Source organism: Akebia trifoliata, chromosome 13 (assembly GCF_017979445.1).
Source record: "Akebia trifoliata isolate Shusen 1 chromosome 13, ASM1797944v1, whole genome shotgun sequence".
Lineage (NCBI taxonomy): Eukaryota > Viridiplantae > Streptophyta > Magnoliopsida > Ranunculales > Lardizabalaceae > Akebia > Akebia trifoliata.
In genome coordinates, this window is record NC_141387.1 from 32,242,329 (window position 1) to 32,263,659 (window position 21,331).

At 35.6% G+C, this 21,331-nt stretch overlaps 2 protein-coding genes across 5 annotated transcripts; both read left to right on the forward strand.

The window, feature by feature from the left end:
- The first annotated feature begins 1,882 nt into the window (after positions 1-1,882).
- Positions 1,883-10,442, forward strand: LOC147388349 (ent-kaurene synthase-like 1). Its single transcript, XM_086420609.1, has 14 exons — positions 1,883-2,117; positions 4,497-4,552; positions 4,630-4,915; positions 5,006-5,186; positions 7,109-7,326; positions 7,407-7,527; positions 7,605-7,702; positions 7,777-8,003; positions 8,094-8,206; positions 8,305-8,403; positions 8,498-8,713; positions 8,834-8,975; positions 9,213-9,458; positions 9,971-10,442. The coding sequence occupies exons 1-14, from the start codon at positions 2,048-2,050 to the stop codon at positions 10,289-10,291; spliced, it is 2,394 nt and encodes a 797-aa protein (XP_086276735.1). The 5' UTR covers positions 1,883-2,047; the 3' UTR covers positions 10,292-10,442.
- A 5,358-nt stretch (positions 10,443-15,800) lies between these two features.
- LOC147388350 (uncharacterized) lies at positions 15,801-20,244 on the forward strand. Of its 4 annotated transcripts, none has more exons than XM_086421923.1 (8): positions 16,289-16,424; positions 16,543-16,865; positions 16,969-17,084; positions 17,665-18,207; positions 18,726-18,990; positions 19,084-19,237; positions 19,690-19,789; positions 19,907-20,244. In XM_086421923.1, exons 2-8 carry the CDS (start codon positions 16,764-16,766, stop codon positions 20,022-20,024), a joined length of 1,398 nt encoding a protein of 465 aa, XP_086278049.1. In that variant the 5' UTR covers positions 16,289-16,424; positions 16,543-16,763; the 3' UTR covers positions 20,025-20,244. The 4 variants fall into 4 exon arrangements, with proteins under 4 accessions (XP_086278047.1, XP_086278048.1, XP_086278049.1 ...); XM_086421924.1 differs by having other exon boundaries at positions 16,320-16,424; positions 16,523-16,865; XM_086421921.1 differs by having other exon boundaries at positions 15,801-16,865.
- Positions 20,245-21,331: the final 1,087 nt, after the last annotated feature.

A 21,331-nucleotide genomic window follows, 5' to 3' on the forward strand; every position in this document is an offset into this window, starting at 1 on the left:
GTTAAGTTGATGAACCAATGGTATGATGCCACATATATTGAACCATTTAAAATGCCACAAAATTTTCTCTCACATCCAAGTAAAATAGTGAGGAAAAAAAGCATTACTAAGCCTCATCCATTGTCAAAAATACCTCGAGATTCATAATATAACTTATCAACATGCATAACAAATATAAAAATCCCATTTTACGCATCTCGAGGTATTTTTTATGGAGGATGGGGTTTAGTAAGGCCTTTTCCCCCACTATGCTAGAAAGGAAAGGGTCTCCACTAACCAATCATTATTTATATTTTCACACACGTGGCATCTTGCCATTGGTTTGTCAGTTTAGTGTAGAATTTTAATAGGAAAAATTACTCGATGGACTTGACGGAGGTTTTTTTTTTTTTTTTTTCTTCTAAATAGTCCTTGAATTTTGGGCGGTAGCTTGATAGTCCATTTAGTAAACCTTTTTTCTTTCTTTCTTAATGGTCTCTTGTTATTGTCGAGGTCACCCACTTTTATTGTCAAGCTTGAGCTTACAACTTTTTTTATTATTCTCGAGGTCAACATTTTAATTGTCGAACTCACCATTTATTATTGTCAAGCTCATCAATTTTTATTTATTTTCAAGCTCACTGCTTTTTATTTATTGTCGAGGTCAACACTTTTTATTATTGAGTTCGAGATTTTTTATGCTTGAGTTCAACAATTTTTAAATTTGTTGAACTCTATACTCAACAATAAAAAATGTCGAACTTGACATTATCAAACCCACTCATTTTTATTTTTTTGAGATTTTTCGACTAAAATACATGGAAATATCAACTAAAAACTTGATATAATGAATTGTTTAAATGATTTCAAACCAAAAGAACCATCTTTGATCGATTTTCATCCAAAAACGAAATTAAAAAATGAAAAAATTATAGTTTTCTACATGTCTTCAAAATGCTTGAAAAACCCCTTGAAAAATGAAAATGACTTCTTCTCCTTTCTCAAATCCTTTACATTAGAATGAAATCTCCTAAACTCGTTGGGATGTCAAAAATCCAATTTTTTAGATGAAAACGATGAGTTTGGACGGTTAGGATGCATTCAACGTTTCCATTGTGAAAAATGTGAGAAGTGAGGTTCAAGCACTATTAGAAGAATTTTTTTTTTTTACTAAATGGGCTCTTAAGAGAAGCCCTAAAAGTTAGGGACTAATATAAAAAAATCCCTTCACTAGGGACCTTTAAGTAATTTTTCCATTTTTATAACAGCAAATCTCATTTCATTCTTTAGGCTATGGAGAAAATGCAAGGACAAGATTTAAGAAATACTTGCTATATATAGGATGTACGCCTAAAAAATTTACCTGGTACAAGATTCTAATTTAGATGGAGTAACCTTAGTGGAAGACACATAAGGGACATCTTGACATGGTGGTGTGCACATGCCTGTAGATGCATTTCTTCGAGATACAAGTAGAACACATCTACGGATATGCACACGCTACCATGTCAAGTTGTCTCCTGTGTGTCCCCGATGAGGTCATTCTATCACGATTCACGACTCCTTTATCGATTTCAACCCTTATAAACTCTAGACCAAAAAAATATTTTTGGACAATGTAGATTAAAATGGAATTTTTGTTAGAAAAAGGAAAAAAATTAAATCATATCTTTTTCTTTGTTTAGGTACATTTATTTTCATAAGTAAGTTTGGTAACCTTCACAAATCGGTGGTTCATAACCGAACCATTTTCATTAAACAATTTCCGGTCGAGCCTGGCAGACCACCGGTTCGACCCAGTTTTTAAAACAATACTGTAGAATATCCCCTAAAATGTGGCGTTGGTGGAGCAGTATCATTTAAAACAAGATTCTGACATAAATACTCTAGCATTTTGCCACTTTGTTGTTGTTTTTTTTCCTTTTGTCAAGAGCACTCAACAGTCAACAGTCTCTCTCTCTCTCTCTCTCACTGTTTCTTAAATATATAATTCTTCTTTCTTCCTCCCAAGTCCCAAGTCACCATCTCCTCTGTGTAGTAGTGATTACTAGGTACTACTACTACTATCATGTTTCTCTATCATCCCAATAATCTTCTCCTTCAAAATCCCAAAAGGTGGTGGACTTCATCTCTACCAGGTTCTCTCTCTCTCTCCCTCTGTGGTTAACATGTTGTTTTGAAGAGTGATTGACAATGTTGTTCCTCTTGTTTTTGTTCTTGAATGTCTTTTTTAAAGCATTTCTGTTAATGGGTTCTCTTTATTTTCCAATTTGGTGGTGATGTTTTGGTTTTTCCTATCTGAATTAGTTTATTCTTTCTCTTTCAGTGGCTACTACTGCATAAACTGTTCACCATTTTATTATAATTGGACTTGTTCATATATGAACGGTTTTTTGGGAATTTTTTTTTTTTATAGCATTTTTGTTAATGGGTTCTCTTTAGTTTCCAATTTGGTGGTGGTGTTTTTGTTATTTGAATTAGTTTATTCCTTTTCTTTCAGTAGCTGCTACTGCATGCAATTGTTCCCCATTTTATTGAAATTGGACTTAATCAATATGAAAGATTTTAGAATTCTATAGGTTTTTGGGAAAATGTTGTTCCTCCTATTTTTAATCTTGGATGAGTTTTTCTCAGGATTTCTGTTGATGGGTTCTCTTTATTTTCCAATTTGGTGGTGATGTTTTTTTTTATACCTGAATTCGTTTATTATTTCTCTTTCAGTGGCTACTACTGCATGCAACTATTCTCCATTTTATTTAATTGGACTTGTTCTTATATAGTTATATGAAATGGATTGTAAGGTTTTAGCATTCTATGGATTTTTGGGAAAATGTTGGTTTCTCTATTCACATCAAGTAGATTACCATTATTTGAATATTGGGTCTTTGCTTTCTGAAGCATTTTAATAAGCCCTGAATGCTAGGTTTTGGTTAGAAACTCATCAACTCAACATGATTTAATTCAATATTTTTGTATCGAGTTGATCTCAAAAACTTGAATGACCTAACTCAGTTCTTGTCAAAAGATCATGTTTTTTTGTACATCTGAATGAAGTCTTTGAAGAGATGATTTGGGTGTGTTCAATGAAGGCCAATTATAACCCCAATTAGAAGGAATATATAAGTTGAAGGTTCTAAAAGAGCGAGAAAAGGCCCAAAAGAATGTGGATTGAGATAGCGAAAGTACATATGAACACACTTTCAATAACTGAATATGGCTTGGAAAAAATTGAATGGAGGAACAGGATTTGTTTTGTTGACCCCAAATAGTTGGGATAAGGCTTTGATGATGTCAAAGATGTTTTCCTAAATTTATCTGTTCCTATCTCTCTTCATTTTATATTGGAAATTCTGTTTTCACATCATTGATCTCCTCCACGACATAAGTCAGCACACCCTCTCGGTTCTACCATGAAACATGACTCTCCATTGCTGTTCTCCCTTTGCCGGCCTTCATGTTCTTTTTATGTAGCAATGACACAATACCTTATGCTGTTTTTTCCCTTTTGGACACATGTTGACACATAAATACATGTCAATAAGGAAGGTAGTGCCCTTTATTTAAAGATTTAGATGAAAAAAAGACTTCTAAGATAGGGCTGGTGTATTTTACCCTTTATACACTTAAGTTGTTAAACTCAAGTATGGTTATTTATTTATTTCTATGATAGAAATTTTTTTATTAATCCATCAAATGGAACTATGGTTGTCTGATATTATAGATTTACTTATATTTACTAATTAATCAAATAGGTACATAGTGTGTGGGAATGTTTTCTTTGATTTTTATATGTACTTCTTTTCTATTTTTTTTTAATGTATCAGTACGAAGATTGTATTATTTTTATATCATTATTCCATTTCTATGGTTGTCTCCTTCCTTTACTTCCCTTGTTATTTGAGAGTTGGTAAATATCTGGCCTTCAGGGGAAGAGAACAAGTTCTCTGGCATTTAATTCCTTCTACAGTCTGTTGGGGACTATAGAAGGAGAGGAACACCCGTGTGTTCAAAGGGAAGGAGTAATTGACCCAGAAGATTGTCATTAGCATTTTTTGGCCATTGTTTTCTTTTGGTGTAAACTATTCAAGGAGTTTAAGGGTGTCTTCTTTGAAAACTTATTATTCAAATGGCAATCTGTTTGTAACTGAGAGGTTTAATTTTTTGAACTTTTCATTGTGATGGTCATCTCAACTATCTCTATATATTTTAATAAATCTTATATTTTTCAAAAAAAGAAGAAGAAGAAGAGAGAGAGAGTAGATACATTTACAAAAGAGACTTTCCTTGTCGCAATTTCATTTCTCTTAAGTCAAGCTTTACCTAGGCTCTCCAAACATGATAATCTTGTGGGGGATATTAGACAATTATGTTTTATTCCCTTTGTTATTGTACTTTTTTATATACTATCTTTATACTCATGTAGATACAATACTGTTCTTTTTTGTTCTCCATGTATTGGGTATTTATTTTCTAACACTTACTGTTTTTTATGGTTTTCTTGCTTTGGTGTTCTTAAGCCATTTCTGTGCACCCTGGTTTAAGCATGTTGGGAAGAGCTAATAACGCCATTCTGGTATGTTTATCTTCTTCTTTTTTATTTTTTGTTCTTTTACTGCATATGAACCAATAATAAGTTGAATTACATTATAGTGCTCCAAGGGGCCAAAGGAAAGAATAAGGGAGATGTTCACCAATGTTGAACTTTCGATTTCTTCCTATGACACTGCTTGGGTAGCGATGGTCCCTTCTCCAAATTCCTCAACATTTCCATGTTTCCCTCAATGTGTAAATTGGTTATTGGAGAACCAACTCTCCGATGGGTCATGGGGTCTTCCTCTTCGCCATCCGCTAATGATTAAAGATGCTCTCTCGTCCACATTGGCTTGCATCCTTGCACTCAAACGATGGAATGTCGGTGATGGACATGTCAAAAGAGGTATTTCCATTGTTACTTGTACTGATACTCATCATTTTCCACTTTTATTCTTCCATTCAATTATAAAAAAAGGGGTTTATCTATTTGCAGGCCTCCATTTTATCAGGTCTAATTTTGCTTTTGCCACCGATGAGAAGCAACATACTCCAATTGGGTTTGATATTATATTTCCTGGTATGATTGAATATGCTCAAGATTTGGGTCTAAATCTTTCTTTAAGCCCAACAGCTCTAGATGCTATGCTTCAGAAGAGAGAGATGGAGTTCAAAAGGTTTATTTTATCTTTGCTTTGGCTTTATGTTTGGCCTTCACTTTTAATCAAAAATTCCTATCAAAGTAGGAATCCTTATGCTTGAATTATCATGGGTTGGAGTTTAAGTTCATCTTTTGATCTCAAACCTTAGAATTATTAGTGTTACTCAAAAGTGTATGAATCCAAGCTTACTTAGATGTCTCTTGAATCAATTAAATGCTTTGATTACTAAATCTGAATTGCTATTTTTTGTACCTTGAGTTGGAAACTAGTAATTTTTCGTGATGTTATGGTTGATGATTTGATGGAGCCTTAACAGTTATAACTTGTGATTTAATGTACAAGGAAAGAAATTGGGGATGCTACTCTGGAAACTTCAAAAGAATTCTGTCAGGAGAAAACCAAAACAGTCTCAATTGAGACATTCCGAGTCAATCTGAATCATTCCGGAAGGGTCAATATTTAGTTCCGGTCTAGATCAAATCTGAAATGGGCCACCAAAGCTTTCTGAAATGGCATGAACCATTGAACCATGGTGCCTTTCTTGATGGAAGGAATTTTTTTATTTGGGTACCAACTATTGGGGTATTAAAGTTATGAGCCACACTAAGAAACTATGGGAAAGAGAGATTGAATTAAGACAACAAAGTCTTTTCCCAAAGATTTGGAGTCGGCTAAACGAATCCTATTCCTCCAATTTGATTTTATTCCGATGATTAACCATCAATGCAATCTTTCTACCTAGACAAAGGATAGAGAAGTATGGAGAAAAGATGAAAATATTTATTTTGTTTTATTGACTTATAGATGAGAAATTGAGAATGAATGGAGTCCAAATGGATACGTTGACATAATTAAGGCCATTTATGTGGGGTTTGTAACTAGTTTGAGGGAAATTAGAGAGGAAGCGATTGAGTTCCCTGTTACAATAGGTCTGCATGAGGGTTTGGTTTGAGTTTGTATTTATTTATTTATTTAGTTATTGATAAACTGATGATGTAATTGCTTGTATTCAAGTGCATGTTTATTAGTGTTTATTATTTACGAATGATGTAGTAGTAGTTGATAAAACTAGAGAGTGACTCCACAAAACTAAAATTATGGAGATAGATGTTGGAGTCCAAGGGCTATATAATATGTAAAATCAAAATCGAGTATTTGGAGTGTAAATTTAACAGACACCTACCTAGAGGAGGAATATCTAGTAAAAACTAATGGTTTAAAAATACTTTGGAATGGCAACTTTCGTTATCATGGGTCCATTATACATAAAGATGGAGAGATTGATGAACATGGTGCCCACAGAATCAGAGTTGGATGGTTAAATTGTAGTTGCACTTTTGGAGTGCTATGTGACAAATGCATACCAATCATCAAACTAAACGGAAATATTTATAAGGTTGTAGTAAGAGTGGCTATACTTTATGGAGCTGAATATTGGGTATCCAAGAAGCATCATGTTAATAAATGATCGTAACGGAGATGATGTAGAGATGGATGAATAGAAAGACTAGGAAAGATAAAATTGGAAACAAACTCCGAGAAAATGTAGGAGTAGCCCCACTAGGCTTTAAACTAAACAAAAGTTAACTGAGATGTTTTGGGCAAGTTCAACGAAGGCCTATTGCATCGCTAGTTGAAGGCCCTAAATAATGTGAGATGAATACCCAAAAGAAAACGGATGGAGATAGTGAAAACAGATAGGAACTCATTTTCAATGATAAAAGACTTGGCTCTAAATATAGTGGAATGAAGAAATAGGATTCATTTAACCTACCCCAAATCTTTGGAATAAGGCTTTGTTGTTGTTGTAGGATTTGTTTAATCAATTTGTTTTTTGGTTGGAAAAGAAACTTCTTGCTTTTTTTGGTTGGGTCAGTGTGTTCTCATTATCTGCATTCATAAAATTTTTTGCCTTCTTTCCTTTATGTTTTTTTCAGAGGCTTCGGAAGCAACTCTGAGGGGAGAAAAGCATATTTGGCATATGTGGCGGAAGGACTGGGGAAGTTACAAGATTGGGAGGACATCATGAGATATCAGATGAAGAATGGGTCACTGTTTAATTCACCATCCACCACTGCAGCTGCTCTTTCTCACCTTCAAGACGCTAACTGCCTCAATTACTTGCATTCAGTCTTAGAAAAGTTCGGCGATGCAGGTAACTTATCCACAATGACCTAAGTTAACTAAATTATGTTATTTTAAATTTATTTGGTTTCTTCTATTGCCCCTTTTCAGTTCCAACAGCTTATCCGCTAGATATATATTCCCATCTCTGTATGGTTGATAGTCTTGAGAGGTTGGGAATTGATCAACATTTTAAGAGAGAAATAAAAAGTGTTTTGGATAAAACATACAGGTAATGGTCCAATTACTAGATTCTTAAAATTAGTTAATTCGAAGTTGTTGAAAAACCAAACTTTTGTTGGTGAACAGAAGCTGGTTACAGATGGATGAAGAGATATTTTCAGACATCGCCACAAGTGCTCTGGCATTTCGGATCTTACGGATGCATGGATATGACATCTCTTCAGGTATATTTTTGTGAAGTTTCAAGACTTTTTTTTGTTGCTAATGGAGACTAAATCAGTTCATATATGTGGTTTAGATTCCTTTGCTCAATTTGACGAAGAAGAACATTTCTTGAATACACTTGGAGGGTATCTAAAGGATATCGGTATTGTTTTAGAGATATACCGTGCTTCGCAAATCATCATATTCCCCGATGAATCAATTCTCGAGAAACAAAATTCTTGGTCCAGCCGTTTTCTGAAACGGGAACTTTCCAATGCTCCAATTCATGCAAATAGGTTCTATAAGCATATTATTCAAGAGGTAATTTCTTTGTGAAAAGCTGGCATTTTCAAGCTAGTTTTGCCAATTTATTTTCATGATAATTTCAAATTTCATCTGATTAAATTTCAGGTGGATGATGCCCTTAACTTTCCCTACCATGCGGACTTAGAACGCCTAGAAAACAGGAGAAATGTGCAGCACTATGATATAGATAATTTAAGAATTCTAAAAACTTCATATAGGTACACTTTAAGTAATATTAAAAGAATAAAACTTTAAAAAAATTATTCACAGATAATATCGATAATGTGTTGATCCTCTTACCTTTGGCTTGTATCAGACCCTTAAATGTCGACACCAAAGATTTCCTAGAATTGGCTGTGGAGGACTTCAATATCTGTCAATCCATACATCGTAAAGAACTCAAACAACTAGAGCGGTAGCCATTTATACACTAAAATCTTCAAGGAGTAACTATTTTAGTCTCAAATGCTTGTGTAAGTGATGTATAATGTCTATTTCTACATAAGCAGATGGATTGAAGACAACAGATTGGATAAGCTAAAATTTGCGAGGCAGAAGTTGACGTACTGTTATTTCTCTGCTGCGGCGACGCTTTTCTCTCCTGAACAATCTGATGCTCGCATGTCATGGGCCAAAAATGGTGTGCTCACTACTGTGGTTGATGACTTCTTTGACGTAGGAGGTTCTAGGGATGAACTACTAAGCCTAATTAAATTGGTTGAGAAGTATGTTTCCTCCATTCCCTCTTTCTCTTTCTCTTTCTTGGCAATTTTTTTATTTTTTTTATTTTTCTGATTCACTTGATTAGTGTTCCTATCGAAAGATGATGGTGTTTAACTACACAGGTTTGATGGAGTTTTACCCACTGATTTTTACTCTGAACAAGTTGAGATAATATTTTTGGCACTTAAGAACTCAATTAATGAGACTGAAGAAAAGGCGTTCGCATGGCAAGGGTGCAGTGTCAAAAGCCATCTAATTGAGATAGTGAGATCGTATATATAGTTATCATCACCTCTCAGAAAAAAAAAGTGTTTATCCTTTATTATGAAAGATTCTATTGCCACACCAACTTTTGCTTTCACCACCTCAATTCATATGTAAATCACCAAAGAATTAGCACACATCTTGGAGTGGCATTAGCAAAAGTTGGCGAAGCAATAGACGCTCTCTTTATTATTATTTGGGACTAGAGGGTGATTTTGAGCTATTTCTCTATGGCAGTGGCTTAGTTTGCTGAATTCAATGATGAAAGAGGCAGAGTGGGTAAGAAACAAGTCCGTTCCAACAATGGATGAGTACACTACAAATTCCTATGTATCATTTGCTTTGGGACCTATTGTTCTCCCAGCTCTTTATTTTATCGGACCAGTTTTATCAGAGGAAGTTATCAGAGATCCAGAGTACCATAATCTATATAAGCTTATGAGCACATGTGGGCGCCTCCTCAATGATATTCAAGGCTTTAAGGTATGCATTTTCTAAATGAACTCTAGGTGCGGCTTTGCTTTCAATAGCAGTGTTTCTGTGGAATGATTCATCTTTGGATTGCTTTCTTTAAGAATGGGATTGTAACATAAAAATGACTTGCCCGAGTCATCTTGGGATCCTTCGTGGACGAGACGAGATATGCCTTCTTATTCTTCTCCTTTCTGGTTCACTGATCTTCAAATAGCTTTAAAATTCATCCAAGATGCAGGGATGACTCTTCTGAGCCATCTTGTTATCATTCATGAATCAAGATGAATCGTGAAACCAAGATTTAAAACCATGGGCGAGAGTGTCAGGGAATTTTTTGTGATGTGTGTGGGGTGGGGGTGGGGGGAGATCTAGAAGTGCTTCCAAATGCTTTCAAGGATATTTTGGTGGTTGGAAGCTAAAAAGACTCTCTTGAGAAGCTGCACCGGTGACCAAACACTACTTAAGTCTCTCATTTGTTATAAAATGTCTCTCATTATTGTTACTTATGTGTTATGTTGCAGAGGGAAAGCAAGGAAGGGAAACTGAATGCTGTAACCTTGTGCATGATCAAAGGCCCTGGTGTTGTCACTGAAGAAGAAGCCATTAGAGAGATGAGGTGTGTCATTGATAATAGTAGGAGAGAACTGTTGAGATTGGTGTTGCAGACAAAGGGTAGCGTGGTTCCAAGAGCTTGCAAAGAATTGTTTTGGAAAATGAGCAAAGTAGTCCACCTTTTTTACATGAGGAATGATGGGTTCACATCCATGCAAGAAATGGTCACAGCTGTGAATGCTGTTATTTATGAACCTCTCAATCTCCCTTGTATTGCTAGCAAATGTTGAAAGATGAAATCCCATATATAACTAGTTGTGAAAAGATATGAGTTCAATAAGTGAGATCGAATTTGATTATATTCCCTAATAATGTAAAGAGTTGTTGACGATAATCGTTTTCTTATTGTCTTATACTCATGGTATTGTTTTTTTATTTCAATATTGTGGAGTTTATATTTTCCCCACTCTTGGGTGTGTCCCTTATGGGTGAGGGGGAGTGTTGAGTGTATATTTTCCTCGACTCTTAGGTGTGTCGTGCTCTAGTTAAGCTCTGTGACTCTCTTGTAGATACGTGGATTTCAAAACCTATGGGAAAGGTTTGAGCTCATCTACATGGGCTTAGGAGTCGTTTCCATTCAATTAAAGTGTGAATGGATACTATAAGAAAATATATTTTGAAATCTGATTTTTGGCTTGTAGTGACTCACATATCCAAAAGTGAAGGAAATGGTCTACTTAGAGATCTATGGTAAGGAAGTTCGGTTGAAGGACAAGAAAGGTGTTAGGCACCTTATCCCACCCATCATAAAATGGTTATTAATATATGACCATAGATATGGTTTTGAAACATAAACTTAATTTTAAAAAGTAAAAGAAATTATGAAGAAAATTAAGACCTCAAATAATTATAGTCTAGCCTTAAGAAACTAAGAAAATGAATCAATGAGCAAGTCAAAATTGAAAAATGTGCTTGTTGGAAATTTTTGTTAGCCTAGGACTTTGGTGAGAATTCATGAAGATTTCACCTATTTTTGAATCCAAAGGCTATTTTTAGAAGATTTATAATATGGTTTTTGGAAGAAAAACAAAATGAAATAATAAGTAAAAAATGAAAATGTAGCTTATAGGAATTTCTTATGAGCCCAAGATCTTGGTGAGAATCCATAAGGATTTCACTTTTTTGGGATCCAAAAGCTTTTTTAGAGGTATGTGCTCACTTGGGAGTATTTTGTTGTTGGTTTAGTCTTTAGGAGGTATCCAATGGATCCACCATGGAAAGGCTAAAGACCTTATGCATGCAATGTGTCCATTTTGAATTATTTTTGTTAGCTTTAAATGTTGAATATAGATCCATAGGGACCTACACTTTTGTTTGCATCCCTTTTATAGGTGAGTGTGTGCAAAGTGTATTCATGTGGTGGACTTAAAAATAAAAGATTACCTCCAAAGAGAGATTACTCTCTAGCCCTTAAGCTATTGAAATAGGTAAAACAAGAAAAACTATTATTCTAAGAATTTTATGAAATTAAAAAAAAAAAAAAAAACAACTAATCTAAGAATTAAACTTGCAAAAAAGTAAAATGAACAATGATTTATTCTAATCCTCATGAAGCTTATTGAGGGTTATAGGAGGAGATTACCCCTAGGAGGTTTTACTCTCTACCTCTTTGTCTCAATTAAACAAAAATGGATGTACATTATTATGGAATAACTTGCAAGAATGTAAATAAGGGGGTTAAATAGAATGGGGAGATTGGAAAGGGAGAAAGGGGGTTCAACCTCACCTTGGTTTTCCTCTTCTTATTCTTCTTAGTTTGAGCTTTTTGAAGGTTTGGGAATGGATTTGAACAGAGTTTAGGTAGGTTATAATATTTTAGGAAGTAATTTGGACATAATTTTTTCTTATCTAGAGCTCATCCTCCTTGAAGAGAAATTTGGACAGAAATTTGGATTATTCATCCTTTTCTTTTTTCTCCCTTTGAATAGGGGTCATATTTATAAGAGTTTAGAAGATCATTGGGGATAAACTTGTCTCAAAGCAAGTAGTTCTCACTATTTGCAACAAAACCTTCATACAAAGAGTCATTTCCATCTTCTGACATTAGCTTTAATGGTTTTTATCCTCTAGTTGAATTTTACTAATTTTAATTACCAATGGGTATGATGGTAAACATCCCAAAAGTTATGGAGAATTTTTAATGAAGGTTAAAAGGATCCTAAGACATTGATCTTAAGTCAATTGAGAAGAAAATAACCCAAATGACATATAATTAGATGGTAAGTTTGAGAGAATCTTTAACAAATTAGGGATAGATTGCTCATTAGGCACAAGTTCTAGAGAGTTCTCTTAAGTGAAAAAATTAGTCAAAAATTATGAACATTGGTCATATTACATTGAATGCCATGAAAATTATTTGAATGGTGAAGAATTTAGGAGTAGAAAGGGAATTTGTATCTAATGTGCCACAACAAATCAAGGTTAGTGGGGTAATTGACTTCAAGTGGGGACCAATTTGATTAAAGGTCATTATTAGATGACTTGTTGAATTACTAAAAAAAAAGATAAAAATACTGTTTAGGCAAAAAAAAACAAAGATAAAAAGGTAAAATGACAAGATTTTCTTAAGGAAAAAGAAAGTAAAATTAGGCTTAAAAGGTAATTAACCCTTAACAAATTTGAATGCACATGGGCCTCCTAACTGTCTAATAGAATTGGCCTTAGGTGACCAATAGCTAGTGCAAAATTTCGTTTTGGCCATTGGTCATCTTCATACCATTCAAAATTTCTCCTGGCCATTGGTGACCTATGACCAGGCTAAAAATTAAGCCTGACCATTAGTCACGTCCATACTGTACAAATTTATCTTCTTGCTAGGTTAAAAAGTAAGCCTAACCATTGGTTACCACCATACTAGGCCAAAATAATAATAAAAAATGCATTAGTCTGTTGTCTCGTTGTGAGGCCCTCGCGATCATTTGAAAATTGATTCGAGTCGAATCCTTTCCCGAAAACTTTTGGTGCTCTTGGACTCTGTCTAGGCAAAGATTGGGGTGTCTACATCTCTTATATTTATAGTCCCCCCCCCCCCCCCTCTCAACAGATTGGTCTTTTGAAGTAATTGGTTGGTTAACATGATAACAGAGTGCTAAGTCCGTATAAGTCCCAAGTTCGATTCTTTCCCCTATTATGGGTGAGGGGAGTGCTAATCATACATTTTCTTCTACTCTCAAGGTGTGTCCCTTTTGGGTTGTGTAAATGAAGATCGTATATGTTTAATGCATGTTAGCACAAGTATTTGAGAGCTTGACAGTCAAAAACAAAAATATTTTGTATGAAAAATGAAAATAATAATGGTATATTAGCTACATGTCTTATGTAAGTAATTTTTATTATTTTATTTCATTGTCATAATTTTATTAATGTATTTATAAGAATTTCTACTTGAAATTGATTATTTAGTTTTAATTTTGAGTTTTTCAATCATATAGTTCTCAGATCGAATTTGTAACTAAATGTGAAAATATTATATGGACCTAATTGGAACGGACTCCTTTTGGATCATTTCTAAATCAAATTGTTATTATACTAGGTTTGAATTCAAATACCTAATTGTGAAACTCCACTTCTCGAGATCTTGGATGATACAACTGGTATGACCCTTGACTTTATCTGACAGTAGAAATATCTTTAAACAAAGCTAGACCCTTTGAATGGCTTAAACAAGAGTTGCCACTGTTGATGGAGGCGAGAAGGAGGAGGTGTTGTGCCTACCAAAGATTCTTTGACTGTCTACTTAATAAAGATGATGAAGGAAATGATAGATTGAAGAAGATGATGATAAAACGCTGACAATATTTTTATCCTATGTGGGTTAGAAATTTCGGATTGAGCTGATTTTTTGTGAGGATGATCTCTATGGTGAGAACATCACCATCACCAAAAATCAGCCCAATCTGAAACTTCTAAGTCCATCAAAAGTGGTATACAAATTTTTGATAAAAATTTGATGATTCACAATTCTAAAATAATTTTGATGGGGTTAGAAGTTTCAGATTGGGTTGATTTTTGGTGAAGATGATCTCCTCAGGATAGAAATCATTCTCACAAAAAAATCAGCTCAATCCAAAATTTCTAACCCACAAAAAACAAACATTTTGCTAGCGTTTTGTCATCCTAAGATTGTCGACCGAATGCCTTCCATATATAGATGAGTCCCGCTTGGTAGCCAATGTTAGGGAACCAACACAGACTAACGCCTTTGTCCTATATGAGTTAGAAGTCTTAGAATGGATTGATTTTTTAGAATAATGATGTCTATGGTAAGGAAATCATCCTCACAAATAATCAGTCCAATCCAAAACTCTTAAGCCATATAGGACAAATTTTGGCTCCCTAACGTTGGCTGTCGATCGCTACCCTGTATATAATACAAAAAATTTCAGGTGCATACCTGGTTGCCCTTCTGCTAATTGCCTCAAATTTTGGTGGGGTTACTTACGCTCCACGACCATAAAATGGCAAATTTTTTGCTTGCCTTGTGATTTCTCTTGAAAATTATTCAAAACCTCGCCATCTAAGAACTTTATGAATTTTCATTGATTTGATGGTGTACCAAGCTAATAATGGGTCTTGGGTTCGGATTGGATTGGTATTAAATTGGAACCGATCCAGTACGAAATTTAATGGATCCGGACCTGAGTGGATCTCTCATTTTATGCTCCAAATCCAATTCGGATATGATATAATATTAATTTGATAAGTAATCCAATAATATACATATTAAATCAAATAAAATATATAATATAATATAAATAGTGATTATTTCTATATTTTCAAACACATTATCTGATGGTTCTCTAGTGGATTAGGTCCTTGGTTGATCCGATAAGCTATCAAATCAGATCCTTATTGAAATCCAAATCCTTGATCCAGACCAATTTGGGATCTTAATATGATCCATTCACAACTTTAATATTAACATTTGATAAAAATCCGATCTGATTAGGATACAATCTAGGTTTATTTATTTATTTATCGTGATAGCAACATTTGATAAAAATCCAATTTAGGTTATTTATTTATTTATCGTGAGTATCATTATACCCTTTGTGATGGGACTAGTCTCTATGGTCGCATTGCATATCACAACCTCACGGAAGTTTCTCGATATACAATAGAGTAAGTCAGGAAGACATGTAGTTTCAAACACAAGATTTGAGGGAAGAAACTCTTATCGCTAGTTTCACCATTGAGCCAACTCTTAGAGAAGACTAATGATTTTTTGACTCCCTCACTTTGACAGACTCTCTTGACGTGACGAATTAGAATCATAGATCATATATTTACATAAATATATGCAGTTGTGTATCCCAAGGAAAAGTCTATGATTCTAGTACATGACACATCATCATGACTCTCAGGGTATCCTATCCGATTGATTTCAGGTCGGATCCAATCCGAAGCTGATCCATTGAAAGCCGTAGGAGAGACTTTCTTTTCCTTGCTTTCTTTGCAAGAACAACGGTCAAGTAGTGACCCTCCTCTCCCCTCCCACCCATCAATTACTTTTCTTTTTGACTGGTGGAGGGGAAAACAATTGAAAAAAAAGACCATTGACGCTCACCCAAACGGCTATAAACCAACGTCTCTCTCTCTCTCTCTCACTCAATGCGTCAGTTTTGATAAATATAGGGAAATGGGTATGAGCTAAATGTCTGGTTTTACCGAAATACTTCCTGAAACAACTCCTTTGTCCTTTAATTTCTCAACTTAAAAAAAAAAAAAAAAAAGATCCTCTTTTGGGTAGAGAGAGAGAGAGAGAGAGAGAGCATTAGATATTGTGGTTTGTGGAAGAATCTTTTTGTTTATCATCTCTCCAACCTCTTTCATGAAATGGGTTCGTTGCATTTAGATTGATGTCCCCCAAAAAACAAAAATTAAATTCAAGAAGAAATGGTTTTTTCAAGAATCAAAATGGCTTCTTCTTCGCCTTATTCTCGAGTTTTGAAGGATCACAACAGGCTTAGAGACAGAGAAACCAATTCCCAATCCCAAGGTGCTTTCCAGAAGAACTGCAAAGAGTTAGTGAGAGATCATCTCCACACCTACATTGATGAGAATTCTCAATATCGGTTCGATAACAAAGACAAGACCCATCATAATTTTCGCTCAATGAGTAGTACAAAGGAGACTCATCGAGTCAAGCCTTCAACTATTAGGAGGAGACAGTTGCGGGTACTTGATGGATGGGCAGCTCGACAAGCACACGAGGCCGAACTCCTGGCTCTCTCCAATTCACAGACCGTATCTACAAGTGAGTCGACGTTCTTGAGAGAGAGTTCACCCACTCAATCAGAATCTTCTGTCGATCTTCCAAATCTCCGGGCTTCGTCCCTTGTTCATAAGTGGAAGGAGTTTGAGGTGAATTCTAATTACAATTCCCTTTGTAGTAGTTGTAGGATGAATTCTATAATTAGCAATATTGAGAATTCTTCTGTTTGCGACTCAACCGATGAGAGATACGAGAATTCGTTCACAGATCTGGAGTCCGATCGGATTGCTCCAAGTGAGTCACTCTCATCCTCGCAGGGGCAAGTTTCGGATATAGGAGAAAGCGAGAGGGTTAGAGTGGCAGATATCATAAGAAGGCTGACTTCGTTTAATCGAAATCAGAGTTCTATCACTTCAAGCCATGACATTGATAGAAATGTATTTCCATTTATTGGAAATTGTCCTCGAATCAGAGGGCGGCAAGCAATTATGGATTTGTTTTTGCGAATGAAGCAGGAGAGAGAAAGTGAGCTTAGCAGACTGGAAGAACGTCGTGTAGTATCGAGATTCCCACAGTGGCGTCGCATTCAGGTAACTTCTTTCCATTTATTTGTTCCAAATCCATGATGAATATTATTATGGTTCTTGGGTTAGAAAATATGTTTATTGAGTTGTTAATTCCTTTTGTACACAGTCGTTGCTTAGGCTCAGATTACTGCAAAACAAAGTTGATGTTCAAGACCAATGTCGTCCTGCTTCAACGTCTGAACTAGACCAACTACGGCAACGAAGTACAATCTTTCACCTAAGGTACGATTCCATTTCATTTCATTTCCATTGTAAGCCTCAACATGTGTTGATTCATAAAAAAAGGAAAAAAAATTGTGTTTCTAGTTAGATTGGACACTAACCAACACAAACAATGTCTATGCATCGTCTGCTTGGACATCTGTTCTTTATATGTGACACTGATATGAGATGTAACCATGAACTATATGTGTAGAACTTGTTGTGAAATGTCTAGTATTCTTTTTGGGCTTGGGCTTGGGCTTCAAGAGGCAAAGCAGTATCAAGGGGGACCAATTCCTCTCGCTCATGGCCTTGGGCAAGCAAATTTTTTTTTTTTGGGTATATATGTATGTTCGGATAAGGGTTTTAATGGTTTTTGTTCTGTGATGTTCCTTGCGGCTAAGTGAGTTGCGAGTTTGTAATCTTTATAGTAATGGGGCATACCTTTGACAAGTGTGATTCTATGTTCTGTTGCTACGATTTTGAAATTTATTATGACATTCAATCTCTCTAATTTCTTCTGACATTTTCGAATCTTGGGTCTAAAGATCCTGACCACAACTTAGCTTTTGGCATTAACATAGGTTTTGATTTAAACCAGGCAGAGATTCAACCCAAAAGTCAAATGGGATGATGGTGGGGCAGTCCTGAGTCGGGGAGATAACGTGAGATCACATACCGAGTTACAAAATAGCACCCTGGATTCACAACACTCTGTTATGTCTGATGAGCTCACGATTCAAGACATTCATCAACAGGTGGTAACCACATTTGAGCATAACCACTCAATGCCATCTATAGGTGAACATCTGCAAGAAGAAGCCAATGTGTCATGGCAAGGGTCAAGCTTAAACGTTAGCAATATTGATTTACAAGGACCATTGTACACTACCCCACATGGTTGGGATGGAAAGGCAATTACCGAAGAAATAGACCTTGATACACGACAGCATGAAGGATCCATTGATGATTGGGAACGGGTTACAGTAACAGAAGAACCAGATCTCAATACGCACATCATAAAACCCATTGATGAAACCTGCCTGAGTTATGTTTATCCTCCACATGGAGATGGGAAAGATTGCTGTCAGGACATGCTTGAGAATTATTCAGATAATGAAGAAATTTGTGAGCTTCTTGAAAGGTATCAATCTGGTTTGATTTTTTTTTACATTGTTTCCATCTCCAAAAGGAATTTCTCAAGTGTTATAGGATTATAAACTGTTAGTGTATATTTTCCTCCAATCTCGAGTGTGTCATACCCCAATTAAGCCTCATGACCCTCTTAAACTCATAGTTCTCCCCCTCTCCAACAGATTGGTCTTTCAGAGTAGTTGGTTGGTTAACATGCTATCAGAGTACTAGGTTCGTATGGATCACAGGTTCAATTCTTTCCACCCTTATGGGTGAGGGGGAGTGTAGAGTGTATATTCTCCTCCACTCTCGGGTGTGTCATACCCCCAGTTAAACCCCATGACCCTCCTATATTCATAGTTCTCTCTCCCTCTCCAACAGATCGGTCTTTTGGAGTAGTTGGTTGGCTAACATAAACAACAATTTTATTCATGTCCAGATTGATCATCAATGACCATTCAATTCCTAGGTAAAAGAAAAGCTACAATATAATGTCTTTTAATGATCAGAGACCTTTTATGTTTGCAGAAGAAATGTATCAAATTTGCTTTCTAGTGGTTTCCGAGAGAGAATGGAGCGATTGGTCTTTTCCTACTTACAAAGACAAAGGCATTGGGCAAGAATCCAGAATGTCAAAGAAGAGGAAGAAAATAAACCCAGCGAATTTCACTATCATGAAGTCAGTGATGATTCTGATCGAGTTGCATCTTCATCATTGCAATTGCCTCAACTGTGTCAATCTTACTTCCAAGATACCCGGCAATGCTCCCCATTCATAAATCGTCCTTTGCTTGTGAGATTCATTTCATTCCCTTATTCGTAATTTTCCTACCAAGGTTCTAACTTTCTTGTGAAGTAAATAATCTCGTTGTGTCTTTGGTTACAGGAGATGGAACTCATATACGAGTTGAGAGGGAATATGGCAAGGCTTCATCACGAGATGTCTGAGCTGCGAAAATCAGTAGAGAGCTGTGTGGGTATGCAGGTGAAGTTACAGAAGTCTATTAAGCAGGAGGTTTCAACTGCTGTATCTCATTCCAGTAAGTATAAAAAGATGCTCTTTTTTCAAATTAGAACCACAAATTACTTGAGAATTCAGTTTATAAGAACGTGTATCATCAACCCCTAATGATCACATGGTTCCTCTGCTTTCGATTTTATATTCTCGTCAAGGTTCATATCTGTTCGTGTATGAGTGAGCTAGGACATTCCATGTGTCAACAACCTCAGAATATTGGGCTTAGACCCATAGTTCAGTTTGTTTGACACATTGCAAAGAAGCTTTTGAGGTCATGGGTTCAAGTCTAGCTTACCCACCCAAAAAAAAAAAAAAAACCAACTCAAAATATTGGATCCCTCCTGGAACATTGATAATGGACATTCAGAAAGCTCACATGTGCATTACGTCAATCCACCTCAAACTTTTTCTAATACTTTCTTATTGATCATAAATCATTAAGCTTTTGAAGGACCTCTACTTTTCTGATTGCAGTTCGAGGAGTGGAGGAAATGGAGGTCTTCAATAGGGTACCAATGAGGAAAGGCAATTGTTGTATCTGCTATGAAATGCAAGTCGACTCGCTTTTGTATAGGTAATTGTTGTAAACTTCTTCTTTTTTAAAAAAAAAACTTTTGAAGTACCAAATTTTAGAATTTTCAGCCTTAACAACATTTAAGAGATTTCTTTTATTCCAATGTTTTTTTTCCAGATGTGGGCACATGTGCACTTGTTTCAAGTGTGCCCATGAGTTGCAGTGGAGCAGCGGTAGATGTCCGATATGTCAAGATACCATTGTGGACGTGGTGCGGGCATATTCTGACTCATAGTGAACGAATTCTTGCTCTGGAGGACCATTTCTACTTTACAAAATTTAATTTGATGATACCTGAATAGAAAAATGGAAATTTATTTATTTACATGGCCAGCTTAACTTATATGTTTTGTGTACAATACCAAATGTTATACATTGAACTGGGTGTCTCCCTTATAAACATACATACTCTGTATACGTTGAGTTTGACGAGAATAAATGAAATTATTCATTTCCATTACTCTCTCTTTGTGTGTATGGGTGTACATGTGGTCTTCACGGGGGAAAAATCATATAAATTGCAGAGGAACCGAAGAGATGGATAGAGATAGGAGGGGGGCGGGGGGACACTGGTATCACTATTGGTCTCCATGGTACATATTGAAACAATCTCAAACGATTTTCGTTCGTATTATTTCATAATGGAGCTATTCCTAAATTCTCTCGAATACACTTAGTTCTGATGACTTTCTTTCCTAGTCTTAACTGACATATAGGTAAGCAAAGTTTCTTTGAAAAACAACCAAGCCCACAACAGAACAAGTAATTGTGCCTTTTGGAGGAATAGACATGTTGACACCCCATCACTACTCCATTTGAGCCAAACAAGAAAGCAATTGTTATGTGATCAGATAAAGATAATTTAATTCTTCTACTTATTTAGGGAAATTTCAAGTTATCATTAAGTTCACATGTGTGCACTCAGTTGTGGCGAATTTGACATGCTTGTGTAGGATGTAATGGTGTGTATGTGTTTTCGAGTGTGTATACCCAAGTGGGAGGTCATGGGTTCAATCCCACAATGGGCAAGTTTCCTCTGTGGAGTTGAAATCACCTAATCCAGTCGAGCACAACTGTTACTACCTTGTATAAGTAGTTGCCACCTTAATGAAAAAAAAATGAAGAAAAAGTAACCCTTTACTCTAACCGTTGCAATGTCAGGATCTTTAAGTACATAATTAACTAGTTTTATATGTGTCATTGAAACTACTAGGAAAGCAAAAGAACTTCAAGGAACTATGACAGTAAAGAACTTGGAACATAATTGAAAAGGAAGCTACGAGTCTACTCTCGAGAAGACCTATAAGTTTGGGGTTGGTTGAATGAATCTTGAACCTCCATTCAATTCTTCCCAAAGCCTCATCTATTGTTATTGGAAGTGAGTTCATATATGTTTTTTTGGGTCTTTCTTTCGTTCTTTTAGAACTTTTAACTTGCATATTCCTTCTTACGTGGACTGCAATTGGCCTTTCTGAAAGCGTGCCAAAACCATTTCAATCGACTTTCTCTTAATTTGTATGCCATATTTAAGTTACTAATACA